The sequence below is a fragment of the Dipodomys spectabilis genome, unplaced genomic scaffold, assembly GCF_019054845.1.
Source record: "Dipodomys spectabilis isolate Male_0828 unplaced genomic scaffold, ASM1905484v1 ptg000080l, whole genome shotgun sequence".
NCBI lineage: Eukaryota > Metazoa > Chordata > Mammalia > Rodentia > Heteromyidae > Dipodomys > Dipodomys spectabilis.
Window position 1 is genome coordinate 3,867,440 of NW_024870757.1, and position 13,942 is coordinate 3,881,381.

The 13,942-nt window shown below is 56.8% G+C and overlaps 2 protein-coding genes across 3 annotated transcripts; one reads left to right on the plus strand and one right to left on the minus strand.

The window, feature by feature from the left end:
* Window positions 1-210: 210 nt before the first annotated feature.
* Window positions 211-5,767, minus strand: Kmt5c (lysine methyltransferase 5C). Of its 2 annotated transcripts, none has more exons than XM_042683229.1 (9): window positions 5,686-5,767; window positions 3,822-4,032; window positions 3,524-3,689; window positions 3,129-3,238; window positions 2,717-2,880; window positions 2,594-2,613; window positions 1,774-1,910; window positions 1,462-1,646; window positions 211-1,299 (listed from the first exon to the last, which is right to left on the minus strand). In XM_042683229.1, exons 2-9 carry the CDS (start codon window positions 3,929-3,931, stop codon window positions 791-793), a joined length of 1,401 nt encoding a protein of 466 aa, XP_042539163.1. In that variant the 5' UTR covers window positions 3,932-4,032; window positions 5,686-5,767; the 3' UTR covers window positions 211-790. The 2 variants fall into 2 exon arrangements, with proteins under 2 accessions (XP_042539163.1, XP_042539164.1); XM_042683230.1 differs by lacking the exon at window positions 5,686-5,767 and adding an exon at window positions 4,342-4,930.
* A 4,876-nt stretch (window positions 5,768-10,643) lies between these two features.
* On the plus strand, window positions 10,644-13,918 carry Tmem150b (transmembrane protein 150B). Its single transcript, XM_042683209.1, has 6 exons — window positions 10,644-11,000; window positions 11,286-11,345; window positions 11,428-11,495; window positions 11,754-11,881; window positions 12,358-12,541; window positions 13,695-13,918. The coding sequence occupies exons 1-6, from the start codon at window positions 10,933-10,935 to the stop codon at window positions 13,916-13,918; spliced, it is 732 nt and encodes a 243-aa protein (XP_042539143.1). The 5' UTR covers window positions 10,644-10,932.
* The last annotated feature ends 24 nt before the right edge of the window (window positions 13,919-13,942 follow it).

Below are 13,942 nucleotides of genomic sequence, written 5' to 3' on the forward strand. Positions count from 1 at the left end.
TTGCCATGTTCTAATGCCTAGCCAGTAATTCATGGGGGTGGAAGTGGGGCCCTTCCTCTAACCTCTAACCAAACACTGCTGCTTCTGATAATGGAGTCAGTTTCATGAAGGAGGGAAGTCAGGCTAAGGCCAATGCTGCCACCCCCTCATCTAGGACGAGATCTCACCCTCCTGCATCCCCTAAAACATAAACCCAAGTAAGATAGGAGGTACTGCTTATAACAAGGTTTTAATAAAATAAAAAGTTCAAGTGCTTCCAATCTCCAACATACCCCATCCAGGTGTGGGAGGTCCCCCACACCCCAGTAGCACCAGGGATAGCACCATGAGAAAAGAGGTTGCACCTGGCCTCCCTGAGACCACAAGGGGTGGGGATATGCCCCCCACCTCCCCGACCTCTTTCCAGACATTTGCAGAGCTAAGAGCAAATCCACTCCCTGCCGTGGGGCAGCTCTACCTCCTGAGGCCTGGGCTCCCGGGGAGATGCCATGGGTGGTCCCCACCCCTTTATGGCTTGGCTCCCTGGGGAGAAAGGGGTAGTGAGTGTTGGCTCCTGCAATCCTGAGATGGGGGTGGGGCATACGGAATGGCCTGGGCTCCCTGCTGGGTTGGCTCAGGGGTCAGCAGTCACAAAAGACAAGGGACTCCATCCCTGGCGTCCTTAGCCAGCCCCATTCCCAGCTGAGAGCTGTGCCCGAGTCAAGGGTCAGCTCTTTCCTAAAGGTCCCAGGACTCCTTGCAGGCAGGCAAGGTGGCTGCCACTGGTGCCCAGGGCTCCCTGCCCAGGCCATCACAGCTCATCACTGTTGATGTCCAGGTCAATGGAGCCGTGGCTGACCACCAGACGCAGGCGCTTGTGAGGGGCAAAAGGAGCAAAAGCCAGGGCCTGCTTGGGGATAGGGACAGGGATGGTGTCAGGGTCAAGGGTCCCGGTGGCAGAGGGAGGGGCAGCTGGTGGGGCTGAGGCCAGGCGGTGAAGGCTGACCCGCACCACGCAGGGCAGCCCGTAGTGCCGGGCCCAGCGCCAGTCCTCCTGGGAAGCCCAGCACGAGCGAGGGGGCAGGCCCAAGGCCACTATGGCTTCAGCCTGCAGGAGACAGTGGGGGCCACAGCCTCCCCACCGGTGCAGAGAGATGCGGGCGTTGCGAAGGATGGGGGACTCTGGGGCTGTGTGGGGCCGGGGGCGTCGGCGCTTCCGGGGGCGTGTCCGGGACTGGGCCTGGGGCAGCCACTGGAGCCAGAGGGGCAAACTGTCCAGGTGGGAGCGTCCAGGTGGCAGGCAGAGGGGCTGGCAGGCCGCTGGGGTGGTACAGGAGAGGAAAAAGGGGGAGAGAAGAAAGGTCGGCTCAGCAGGACCTGGGCAGATCCTCCTTTGGAAGAGGCCAGCTCTGCACCATGCTCCTCAGAAGAGCAACTGGCCAAGGGCAGGCAGGGGAGGGATGTTGTGCAGCTTTTGCTCACCACAGAAGGGGTCCCGGCGCAGCAGGGATAAGTGAGCACAGGCCTGGGGGCTGAGCTGGCTCTGCTGACCGCCATCCTGGCCTTGCTGCAGCCGCTGCTTAGTCTCCCGGAGCTCGTACTTGTCCGGGGGCTGTGGAGGCAGCCGAGGATCCTGGGGCCGCAGACGGAAGGCTCCTTCGCCCCTCCTGGGGAACAGGGTGCAGGCACACAAGGAACATGGAGAGGCTGGGATGGATACTCAGGGCCAGAGGGGCTCCTGACCCTCAGGGTGGGCCGGCCCATCCAAACCCTGCCTGTCCTGGTTGCACCTACCTCTCGCAGGTATAGCATTCACAGTGCTCATTCTTCTCTCCAAAGAAGCCCTCGCCGTAGAAGCATGTCACCTCATCCCCCGGCTCGATGTCCCGAAGCACCTTGACACAAGCTGCGTTCCCATCTGTGGGCACAAACTGGGGCCAAGCCCACTCAGCACCCTGGCACAGGGCTCAGAACAGTCCGACTTGCCCCCAGGCTCATCTAACAATTTAGGCCACAGCTTTACCATAACACCATTCAGGGATAGTTGCTTTGCCGGGGGCCTGTCCCTCTCATGACCCACTGGCTCACCGGTGTCCTCCACCTTGCAGGACAGGCTAACCTGACCACCAGCAGCAGGGATGGCAGCAACCATGCTCCCACCGCACTTTTCCCTGGCTTGGTAGCCTGTGGCCAAGCTCTCCCCTGTCTCTCCTGCCCTAGAGCCCATCACCTCCAGGACAACAACTCCCTTTCTCTTCCCTCCTTCTCCCTCCCTGAGGTCTGTGTCCTTTCTCCAGCTCAATGTGTGCACCTGTACATGCATATATTATTAGGGCTCGAACTGAGGGCCTGGGTGGTGTCCTTGAGCTTTTTTGCTCAAGCCTAGCACTCTACCACTCTAAGCCACAGCTCTATTTCCGGTTTTCGGGTGGTAAGCTAGAGATAAGTCTCATGAATTTCCCTTCCCAGGCTGGCTCTGTACCTCAATTCTCAGCCTCCTGAGTAACTGGGATGCCAGGCACAAGCCATTGGCCTGGCTTGGGCCCCTTTACTGACCAGAAACACCCTGCCCTGGGTTTCCACATACTCCCACCTCCCAGGCTGTAGGTCTCACCTTGCAGTTGGGTTTGCAATCTGGAGCCGGCCAGGCGTGTGAGAGAGAAGAGAGACCAGTAAGCAAGGGAGAGGGCAGCCCGGTCCGCTCCCTGCCCAGGCATCCCTCCCCACAGGAGCTCACCGTGGTTGATGAAGGCAGCTGGGCCGAGCCACAGCTGGGTGCTCCGCTTTCGGGTGGAGTACATAATGCTGAAGTCATTCTCACCAGCCCTCAGCAGCCCCTCATCTGCCTCCCGCAGCTCTGCCACACAGCCCACCAGCAGTTCCAGCTTCTCATTCTTCTTCCTGTCAAGAGGCCAGGCTATGGGCTCCGGGTGTTCACCACCTCCCAGTCCTGGTGGAGACACAGGCCTTGCACCCAGGAGCCCGGGGGGGGGGGGGGGGGGGGGGGGGAAGGGGGGGGAGGCAGAGGAGGCACTAAGGGGCCAGGCCTGACACTGTGTCCTCTGTCTCTAGTCTATCAGATCCCTGTGTCCTCCTACTCCCCACCCCAGGAGACCCCGCATCCCCTCTCCCGACAGCCCCTCCCATACCAAGCACGGGTGGACACAATCTTGGCTCCATTGGTCTCCATAGAATAGCGGGTACAGGGCAAGATGGCAAAACCGCTTTCTGGCAGGAAGGCGCGAAGGTAGCGGAACACCTGAGGGGTGAAGAATTGGGGGGGGGGGCTCTGAGGAGGTGGGCAGAGAGCCAGCAGTGAAGGGCCCTCTCTGGGGACAGGCCTGTTCTGCTACCAGCTACGTGATCCAGGGCCTCCTATCTCCTCTAGGGGTCTCAATGGCCTCATCCATCAAAGGGAGAGGATGAACCGCTTCCTAGAACACCCCCCCCTCCAGGATTCTGGGAGCAGCCTCGGCTGTGGCAGGGACTGGGCAGCCAGGGGCCAGGGATGGTGGGCACAAGTCAGGGGGAAGGGCTCCCTCACATGGGTCTTGAGGGCGGCCTCCTGCCGTGGGCCCCGGCTCTGGAAGTAGTGGATCTTCCAGCCTCCCAGCGTCAGGGCCTGGTACGCAGCCTCCAGGTCCCGCCGCCTCAGGAAAGCTTCTAGTGCCGCGCGAAGGTGGTGTTGGCGCCGCAGGGGGGGCATGGGGCTGGGGGATAGGGCAAGCTTGGGGACCAGGGCCTTCCCAACCCAGCCCCACCTGGAGCAGCGGGATGGGCTGAGGGGCACGGGGTGACAAAAGGAGGGGTCCCAGGCACGCCCTCGCCCTAGGCCGCCTCACCTGATGTTCATCTTATGGGTACAGAAGCCAAGGTAGGGGTCGAGAACCAGGCTGGTGGCCAGGTCGTCGTTCTCGCACAGTTCCCGGGCTGTTACTCTGTCAGGGCCCATGGTGCCCGGAAGACCATGCTGCCTCCAGCACAGAGCAGGAGCCGTGCCCTGTGCCACTCAGAGGCTGCCAGGGAGGCCAGCAGGCCCTGCACTCTGCTCATCTGTAGCACAGAACCAGAGAACAAGGCTGACGTTCGGGGCTCCATGTGAGGATGATGCTGCAACAAGTATTTCAAACGGTAGAAACCCCACCAGAAAGGCAGCGCGGTGAGGACTCGCCACGCCAGCCCCTTCTGTAGCCAGGCAGCTGCCAATTGAACACACACAACCTCCTAGGTACACAGCCTCCTTGGGGGGGGAGGAGGGGCTGGTACAGTAGGGCAGCACGTGTGGAGACAAGCCCCCAGGGACCCAGGGAAGGTGGGTTAGTTAATTGGCAGTCTGGATAACCCCAAAGGTTTAGCACTCACCGAGGAAATCAGGCTGCACTTCCTGCCTGTCTGGTTGCCCTCCTCCCATCCCCAGACACCCTAGGAAGTGCTCAGGAGCCTTGGGTGAAGCCCCAGGCAGCCTAGGGGAGGGTTGTGGGGACTGGAGGAGGGATCCAGCACCTGCTCCCTCTCCAAGGTGGTGGGGGGGGGGGAACTGAGGACAAAAGCTGGAGGGGGAACTGGAGAGACAGGACAGCTCGAAAAAAAACAAGGAAATTAAGAAAAACAAAGCAAACCCTAACACCAGGGGAAAACCCTGACCCCAACCCCGTACATGAGCACCTCAGGCCCACCTGTGCCCTGGGAGAGGGGTAGATGGGGCCCGGCAAGGAGGGGGAGCGGTAGAGACATCAGAAGCTAGAGCCGCTGGAAGAAAGATCTGGAAGAAACAGGAAGGCTGGAGGCAAACCAAAGGACCGCCAAAGCACAGCAGGAGAGTTCGAGGAAACCTGGAGCCGTTTGTGGGTAAAGACAAAACAGAGCCGGGCCGAGTGCAATGGAGGGCTACAAAGAGAAGCCTGGGGCAGGGAGGACGGCAGAGAGGGCTGGAGGCGGCCAAGAAAGCCAGGCCCGGACGGGAGGATCCAGAACGGGGGGGGGGGGGGGGGGGGGGAACCCTGAGGGGTCTCAGGAGAGAACTTCGGGGAGACCTCGGGGGTCCAGGGAGAAAAGCGGGGGCTTAAAGGCCCAGGAGGGGAAATGTGGGGGTGGAAGGGGATCTTAGGATCTAGAAGGCTGGGGGGGGGGGCGGGGGGGGGCGGGGGGAGGGTTAGGGCAGACCCTGAGGTACGGGAAAGGGAGGTCCGGGAGCTGAGAAGAGAAAGGCCTAGAGGTGAGGAGGAAAGCCTGGGGTCAGAGTAAATCCTGGGAACGTAGAGAGGGGCGGGGAGAAGGGGGAGGGGGTCCGGGGGCTAAGAAGAATCGGGGGGGGGGGAGAAATCCTGGGAACCGAGAGAGGGGCTCGGAAGGACTGCGGGGTGCGGGGGAAGAGGTCCGGGGGCTATGGGAAGGGGGGGTCAGGGAAAAGCCGGGAGTGCAGAGAAAGGTCCCCGAGGTGCCGGGAGGTCGGGGGGGGGGGGGGGGTCGGAGCCGACCCAGGGGCGCAAGGAGACACCTGGTGAGAAGTCGGGGAAAGGCGCCGGGGGTTCAAAGAGGAAGTACCGGAAAGGGGCCGTGAAACCGAGGAACCCGAGGGCCCTGAGACCTCGTCACCCCGGGCGCGAGGAAGGGTTGGGGGGCAGCCGGGGCCGGGGGGGGGGGGGACGACCGGGAGGCGCGGAGACCGAGATGGGGCTCAGAGACCGACCCCGCGCCGCCCCTCACCCGCTTCTCCTCCTCCTCCTTCTCGGGCACCCACGCCGCCGCCGCCAGCACCACCCACTGCCTCCAGCTCTCGTCCAGACCGGGTCGCGCCGACTCTCCCCTCCACCCCCCCCCCACGCCCAGCAAGCCTCGAGGTCCCGCGCCGCACGGCCGCCATAGCCTCCTATTGGCTAAGCCCACTGCCACTCTTCGGTTGCCATGGAGCTCGCGCCGCGCCTATTGGCCTAGTCTTCCTTTTCCTCTCCCCCTCCCAACCCCCCGCCGTCAGCACTTCAACAAAACCCCGCCACACCCGTGCTGCCAATTAGCCCAATGAACTATTGCCAGTGGCTCAGGCTGCCGTCAGTCACTTGTTACCATGGAAACTTGTCACGCCTCCTCCTCCCCTGCATCCAGTCAACGTTCTCATTGGCCAAAAGTGCCGTCGCTTCGAGAGATAATCGGGTCAGGTTATCCAGGTCCAAATGGAGAGAGGGCGGGCTCTGCCGGCCTACAACTTATACGAATGGGAGATTCCAGGACGACTTATCCTTTCATTGGCTAAGGTCTCCGCTCGTCACCATAGAGTCTCGGCCTTCCTATTCCTTTTCAGCCACAGGAGGAAGAAATCCGGGATGGCTGGGAGGCGGGTAGAAGAATGAACGCGCGCTTCTATCGCCTCCGCCCCCGGGAGACCTGGCGTTGCCAAGGCGACCGAACTTTATTGACAGCCCTGCCTGGCTACAGTGTTCTCTTTTCTTTCCCTCCTACTTCCAATTAGCTTGTTCCATTTTAGAAATGTGTATCCACAAGTTCTCAGGGGGATTCTCCTGCGAGATGAGCTGGGGAGGCCGAGAAGTGAGTGAGAGCCTGGAGACCAGCCCTGACCCGGGGGGCGCCCCCTGGGGAGCCCCGTTTAAGGTGGATCACTGCCTGGCTCCCGGTCCTAGAGACAGCACACGTTCACCCGCGGGGCTGGCTGTCTTTGTGTTTGTTTTCCACTTAGCTGTGTTTTCCTGGGCCTCGCATGATGCGGGGCGGGGCGAGTTCTTTGTCCTGGATAGACGTCGGGGGGGACCGGCCCAAGCCGCCCGGGCTGCCCCTTCCACCTGTCCACCGGGCTGGGGGCCCACACCTGCGATCGCAGCTACCCAGGAGGCTGGGATCTGAGGATGGCGGTTCGAAATCCATCCAGGCAGTCCGTGACATTTTTATCTCCACTTTACCCCCCAAATACAGGAGGTAGAGCCGTGTGTGGCTCAAGTGGTAAGAGCTCCAGCCTTGAGCTCAAGGACTAGCGCCCAGGCCAAGTTCAAGCTCCCAGTATCCGCACCTAAATAAGTACATATATATCACTTTACATTTCCAGGTGAATGAGAGGAAATAAGAGGAAATTAATTAAGTGTGCTGCTTTGCAAGCAATGTGTGTTTTTTCTGATCTACTGAAGTATTTCTCATATACTCAAAAGTATTCAGAAAAATCCCAGGAGTACAGATCTGCAAGCTTTAGCTACTTTGGATCCCTTGTCTTTTTTTTTTCTCTCTCACTTAAAGCTACATTTATAACTTTAAAAGTTATAAAAAGACTATATTTATGGTCTTAAACCTTATTTTAAAACACAAAGAAGAATAAAGTGGTGATAATCATTGCCTAGTGCTAGTTGTTCTCGCCTGTAATCCTAGCTACTCAGGAGGCTGATGTCGGCAGCTCACGGTTCCAAGCCAGCCTTGTTCACTTCCACCCTGAAAGCACCCATCCCAGAAGACCACGGGGACACAGTCACATACAGCAAAGGGGTGAAGCAATAGAGGGAGAAATGGCAATAGAGAGGGAGAAATGGCACCTGTCCTAATTCAGGAGCACCCTAATACCGTTCTGGGACTGGGGGCAGGCACGTGGTATTCCTCCAAGGAAGCTGGTCTCTGGAGATAGTGGGTTGGCAGGGTGGGGTTTTGGTCTGGGTGGAGAGCAGGAATGAGGAACGATCCTTGAGAAACCCCCGAGAGAATTCTCCTTTCTTTGTGAAGGGGAGGGTGGAGTTCAGGTCTGGGTGGAGCCTGTTTCTCTGAAGCAGTGCACCTGGGGGCTGGAGACTCAGGCAAAGGGCGTAGGCAATGTTTTGTTGTTTGTTATTTCCTTAGGGGTAAAATTCACTCCTGTAATCATTCCAGAGTGTACAGCGGTGTAGGGTACCAGAATGAACAATTGTGCAACCATCCCTGCTGTGGACTTGGGAGACATTTTTACCATCCCCAAAGAAAACCTCACACCTGTTATGTAATCCCCTCCCCCACCCTTCACCTGCTTCCGGTCTCCAAGATTCCTTCAGGGGAAATCTCGATTTTCGCAGGACCTGGGCTTTCAACACTACAGCATGGGCCCAGTTAAGTTCGTGGAGGAGGCAGGCTGGGAAGGTGGCTCAGTGGGAGAGCGCTTGCCTTGCATGCCTGAGGCACAGCCTGGGTTCGATTTCTCAGCACCACATAAGCAAAGAGGAAAAAAAGCCAGAAGTGGCGCTGTGGCTCAAGTGGTAGAGCTCTAGCCTTGAGCTGAAAAGCTGAGGGACAGCGCCCAGGCCCAGAAGTTCAGGCCCACAACCGAACCCCTCCCCCCCCCAAAAAAAAAAGAACGTGGAGGAGAAAGAACAGGTGGAACTCTTGCCTTAGAGAAGAACTGTTTATTTTGGTTGCAAAAGGCAAGCAACCTTCCTGTGGCAATGGAGGTTGTGGGAAGAGGAGGAGTTGGGGGTCAGGCTTATATTGGCCTTAATGAGGAAACAGGAAATTAAAAAAAAACAGGCTATGGTCTCCTGGGGGCCAAGGATACCCGCCTTTGGCCAGGCCCCGGAGGGAATGCTCCACTTAAGGTAAAGGAACTCTCAGCCAGCTCACCCACTGAATGACCTGCCTGAGGTCAAGCACCTGCTGTTTTGCTTGACCTGGGGAAATAAGGCAGGGTCAAGCCTTCAACCCCCAGGTTCTTCCTCCTGGCCTGCCTCTGCCCTGTGTTTGAGCCCTCCCATCTTGCAGCCCACATCCCATGCTTTCTCTCTTTTAGCTTTCAGCACCCTCAATAAATTGCCGGCATTTCTAGCCCAGTTGGACGGACCGGCAGCCTCTTTCCAAGCTCATGACTGTCTCTACCAAGCGAGTTTGGGGGGAGCCCCCTTTATGAGAATGGGTGCCTGGAGACAGGAAGAGGAGGTACACAGTCCAAGACCACACAGACTGCAATTTAGCAGAGAGTACGGACCAAGAACGTTTTGGGTAGCAGCAAATGGGATCCTAGCACCCAAAGGCAGGAGACAGGAGGGGGAGCCAGAAAGGGATGCTGAAAGAAGGGTGGGCAAATACAGTCATTATATTCCATGTATATTATGTAAAAGTTAACGACCAAACTTGAGGGTGTGGAAAGGCTGGAAATGCCAGAAGGGATCAAGATGCATTGTACTCACAATGTGACTGGTGGAACTGAACCAGCCTTCTGTACTACCTGGGTTTTGAACTCTGGGTCTGGGTGCTGTCCTTCAACTCATTAGCTCAGGGCAAGTGCTCTACCTCTTGAGCCACAGCGCCACTTCCAGTTTTCTGGTGGTTAATTGAAGGTAAGAGTCTGATGGACTTTCTTGCCCGGGTTGGCTTTGAACCTCCATCCTCAGATCTCAGCCTCCTGGGTAGCTAGGATGAGAGGTATGAGCCACCAGTGCCCTGCCAACTTCTTCTTCTTCTTCTTCTTTTTTTTTTTTTTTTTTTAACTTTTAAGCTACTAATGGGTCAAATTTCAGTTAAGAAACAGTCTGGGGACTGGATCAAGTTGTAGAGTCTCAATCTAGCAAGGAATCCAAACAAGCTCAAATTCCAGAAATGTCAAAATAAATAAGCAAATAAATGTGAATGCTTGATCCAGACACTTGAGTCCCAGAAGGGGCTGGGCCAGGCACGGGAGGCTCATGCCTCTCATCCTAGCTATGCTGAAGGCAGAGATCTGAGGAGCAAAGTTCAAAGCCAACCTGGGCAGCAAAGTCCAAGAGACTCTTATCTCCAATGACCCATCAAAAAGTCAGAAGTAGAGGTGTGGCTGGAGTACTTGAATGCCAGCACATTTTGCCACCAGGGTCTCTGCCTAGGAAACTTGGTGTTACAGAAAAGAAAGACTGGGCTGCGATATAGCTCAGTGGCAAAGCGCTTGCCTAGCAAGTACGACGTCCTGGGTTCGATCCTCAGTACTAAAAAAAGAAAAGAAAGAAGTGGTGCTGTGGCTCAAGCAGTAGAGCACTCGCCTTGAGCTGAAGAACACAGGGACAGCACCCAGGCCCAGAGTTCAAGCCCCACGACTGACAAAAAAAAATTAAAATTAGTGGTGCTGTGGCTCAAGTGGTAGAGCACTTGCCTTGAACTGAAGAGCTGAGGGACAGCTTCCAGGCCCAGAGTTCAAGCCCCATAACCAACCAAAAATAAAGCAAAAAAAATAATTTTGCCGGCCATGGTGGCACATGCCGGTAATCAATGAGGAGGATGAGGCAGGAGGATCACGAGTTCAAGACCAGCCTGGGCTACACCTTGGGGCTGGGAAGGTGGATCAGTGGTAGACCACTTGCATTGCATGCATGAGGCCCAAGGTTCGATTTCTCAGCACCACGAAAGCAAAAAGAAAAAAGCCGGAAGTGGTGCTGTGGCTCAAGTGGTAGAGCGCTAGCCTTGAGCTGAAGAGCTGAGGGACAGCGCCCAGGCCCAGAGTTCAAGCCTCATGACTGACAAAATAAAAATAAAAAGAACTCACAAAACTAGAAGAAGGAAGTTAGGGGCTCCCCCAAACTGGGGTGTTGACTGCTGGGTTTGAGGAGACAGGAAGTGGTGGTTTTGGGGCGAGGTCCTGTAGGAACTGACCAGTCCAGCCCAAGACTGCTGCTGGGTTTGGACTTTGCCTGTGTGGCCTGCCTGCCAGTCCAGCCCCGCCCGACCTCAGCCTTTCTCAGCCTTCCTGGATGGAGCTGTTATCCAGCCCTAGATAGACCAGGAGAGTGAGGGAAGCAGAGCTTGAGGGGATGATGGCCCTGGGGAGGCCCTAGCTGGGAGTGGACACACGGGGAAGTGAGGACTGACCACTGGAGACGATAAAAGGACGGCGCTCCTAAGCCATGGCTGGCCTCTGCCTCTTCATTGCTTCTGCCTGAAGCCAATTCAGTTGGGCGGGAGACACCTAGGTCTGCTCTTCACCTGCCAGCCTGAGAAAAGGCTGCTGGCCCCGCCTCCTTCTTCAGAGCCAGAATGTGGGGCTACCTGTCTCTTGTGCCCATCTCCCTGGCACTATGGGCTAGTGCTGGTATCTGGCTGGTGTGAGTATTGAAAACCAGAGGGCTGCTTGGATCTGAGGGAGGAGGCTTGGGTATAGACCTTCAGGTCTGAGGGAGGAGGCTGGGAGCTGTAGTTCTGGGTCTGAGATAGGGGGCTTGGGTCTAGACCCTTGGGTCTGAGGGAGGAGGCTGGGGTCTGGACCCTCAGGTCTGAGGAAGGAGGCTCTGGAAGCCCAAATCTGTGCTGTCAATGAGGGAAGGGCCTGGCTGCTTGGAGAAAGGGCCTTGAAAGCTCCCTCCTCACATCAGGGTGTTTCTCCATTGCAGTTTTGCCATTGCCGTGATCAACAGGGACGTGGACCTCACCAAAGACTTCCCCTTCATCAGGTGGTTGTGGGAGAATACAGGGAGGAGATGGGAGGCTGGGGCTGGGGTCATGACCCACAGGATGACCTTCCATCTTCTGCAGCAAGTGTGGATCTTTCCCGCCCCAGAGCTGCATATTCAGCCAGGTCCTCAACATAGGAGCCGCTATGGGTAAGTATTCCCTTCCTGCCAGCCTAGGCCAGGAGAGATAACCCCAGCCTCCTCCCTCAGACCCAGAGGTCCAGGCCCCAGCCTCCTCCCTGAGACCCAGCCAGAATGTAAACCCCATTTCCTCGGCCTTCACATCCAGAAGTGCAGGAGCTTTGGCCCCAGTCACTGGCCAAGGCCATTTTATCCTCCTCCACCTCTGCGCCAGTTCTGCCGTCATCCCTGAGGAGGGCCACAGTCCTCCCTTTGCTCTTCTCTCAGTTGTCTGGATCTGCATTGTGCGTTACTACCAGCTCCGAGACTGGGGTGTCAAGACATGGCCCAACCAGCTGATCCTGTGGTCCGGGATCCTGTGTGCTTTGGGGACCTCTGTAGCCGGCAATTTCCAGGTAAAGCTGGCACTGGGTGCCCATCCAAGTTTGGCCAATAGAGAATGGACTACAGCTCCCTGCATTCCTTGCAGCCTAGATGGGCTAATTCTGGAGAATCTGCTTTGCAAGGCCTTGTGGGACTTGTAGTTCCACAACTCAGGCATTCCAGGGCTCCACCCACATTCCAGCTTCTTTCACTGAGATGGACTCTCAGACTTTACTGCTTGGAACTAGAGTCCTCCCAATCTCAGGCTCCCATGTAGCTGAGATGACTGGCACTGTCACCATGCACAGCTATTGCATGTTTTGCCAGGGTGATAGCCTTCCATTTCTGAGCCTCTCAAGTAGGTTGGAGTACAGGCGCAAGCGCCCAGGCACCTCATTTAACCTAGTCGGGTTGGTTCAGAGCTTCTTCCCTCCCCGCCCCATCCCGCCCATCCCCATTGCTCTTTTCTTGATGTTATAGACTTCCTCTCAATTCTCCTTTTCTCCAGGAAAAGAACCAGAAGCCCACACACATGACTGGGGCCTTCTTTGCCTTTGTCCTGGGTAACATCTACTTCTGGCTGCAGATCATTCTCTGCTGGTGGGTGAAGGGCCTGCCCCAGCCTGGGGCCCCCTGGATGGCTTGGTTGCGTCTGGGGCTCTGCAGCCTCTGTACCATGCTCATGGTGGCCAGTATCCTTGTTGGGAGTCGAGGGGGGGACTGGGGGTGGCTCTACATCAACACCTTGGCTGTGTGTCCCTTCACAGCTCTGGGTCTCTCTTGCTTGGGACCTCAGCTTCCTCTTGAGAAGCAGTGATTTGGAGACTCCCACCTGCCATGGAACCTTATCTCCATGTTATTTCCAGACACTTTCAGGGTTTCTTTTTTTTTCCTTTTTAGAAGTTTATTTTTTTGACGGTTGTGGGGCCTGAATTCTGGTCCTAGGTGCTGTCCCTCAGCTCTTCAACTCAAGGCTAGTGCTCTACCACTAGAACCACAGTGCCACTTCCAGCTTTTTCTGTTTTGTTTTTTGCTTAAGTGGTGCTGAGGAATTAACCCAGGGTCTCATGCATGAGAGGCAAGCACTCTACCACTGAGCCAACTTCCCAGCCCCCAGGGGTTTCTTAAATTCTCAGATAGGTTGTGAGCTGCAGATAGGACCGCATCCCTGAAGTGCTGAGATCTATGCCTGGCATGCTGATAAATACTAGGAAGATGCACAAATAGCAGTGTTTGGGGCACCCCCTACCCCCAGGGCTGTCATTGGGCTGGGTCAGGGGTATAGAGTGGAAGCAGGTTCAGAGACGGGGCCTCTTGTCTGAGGCCCTTTGTGCAGGTCCTCAGTGGAATTAGTGGCAGGCCGAAGGCAGCAGGATGGGAGTCTATTTCAAAATTGGCAAGTGGTAGGTAGGTGCTAGTGGCTCTTGCCTTTAATCTCAGCTAGCTACTCAGGAGGCTGAGATCTGAGGATCGAGGTTCAAAGCCAGTCCAGACAGGAATGTGTGTGAATGAACCTCTTATCTCCAATGAACCACCAACTGTGGTTCCAGTGATAAGAGCACCAGCCTTGAGTGAACACTAAGGGATAGAGCGCCAGACTCTGAGTTTAGGCCCCAGTACCCTCCCACACACAAAAGACAAACGTGAGAACAGAAAGATCTAGAATCCCTGTAGGGAATATAGGTGAGAGGGCTATCGCTGAGGTGGCAGCCAGCCTGGGTGCCACTTGGACTAGGACATGTGGACACCTCTGGAAACCTGGAGATGACCTTGGCCTAGGTCAAGGTCACACCTAGGCTCCTGGATCCTTTGAAGTTGTGTGTGGCCCTTGACCTGGATGTGAAGTGCTGGTCCTGTACTCCTCTAGGCTGCGGTCTACCTCTGCTGCCTTCGAGTGGGCCGTGGCCATGCTGCTCTTCCTCCTCTTTGGCCTCTTTGCCGTGGACTTCTCGGTTCTGGAAGGCTGCACCCTGAGTCTTCAGCCCTTGCGGAGTCTCACGCCCAGGCCCTCAGCCTCCCCAGGCCTCCACTCCCCACCCCTGACCTCCCCCCCACCCCTGAGGCCCTGAAGCCTTGAAGACCCACCTGCCGCA

Bases quoted from the DNA above. Each gene is read 5' to 3' on its own strand.
- Kmt5c (XM_042683229.1), bottom strand. From the start codon at position 3,931: ATGGGCCCTGACAGAGTAACAGCCCGGGAACTGTGCGAGAACGACGAC. The intron at 2,881-3,128 runs GTATGGGAGGGG...GCCTCTTGACAG, and splicing joins ATTGTGTCCACCCGTGCTTG to GAAGAAGAATGAGAAGCTGG. The intron at 2,614-2,716 runs GTGAGCTCCTGT...GGCCGGCTCCAG, and splicing joins AGCTGCCTTCATCAACCACG to ATTGCAAACCCAACTGCAAG.
- Tmem150b (XM_042683209.1), top strand. From the start codon at position 10,933: ATGTGGGGCTACCTGTCTCTTGTGCCCATCTCCCTGGCACTATGGGCT. The intron at 11,001-11,285 runs GTGAGTATTGAA...TCTCCATTGCAG, and splicing joins AGTGCTGGTATCTGGCTGGT to TTTTGCCATTGCCGTGATCA. The intron at 11,346-11,427 runs GTGGTTGTGGGA...CATCTTCTGCAG, and splicing joins AAAGACTTCCCCTTCATCAG to CAAGTGTGGATCTTTCCCGC.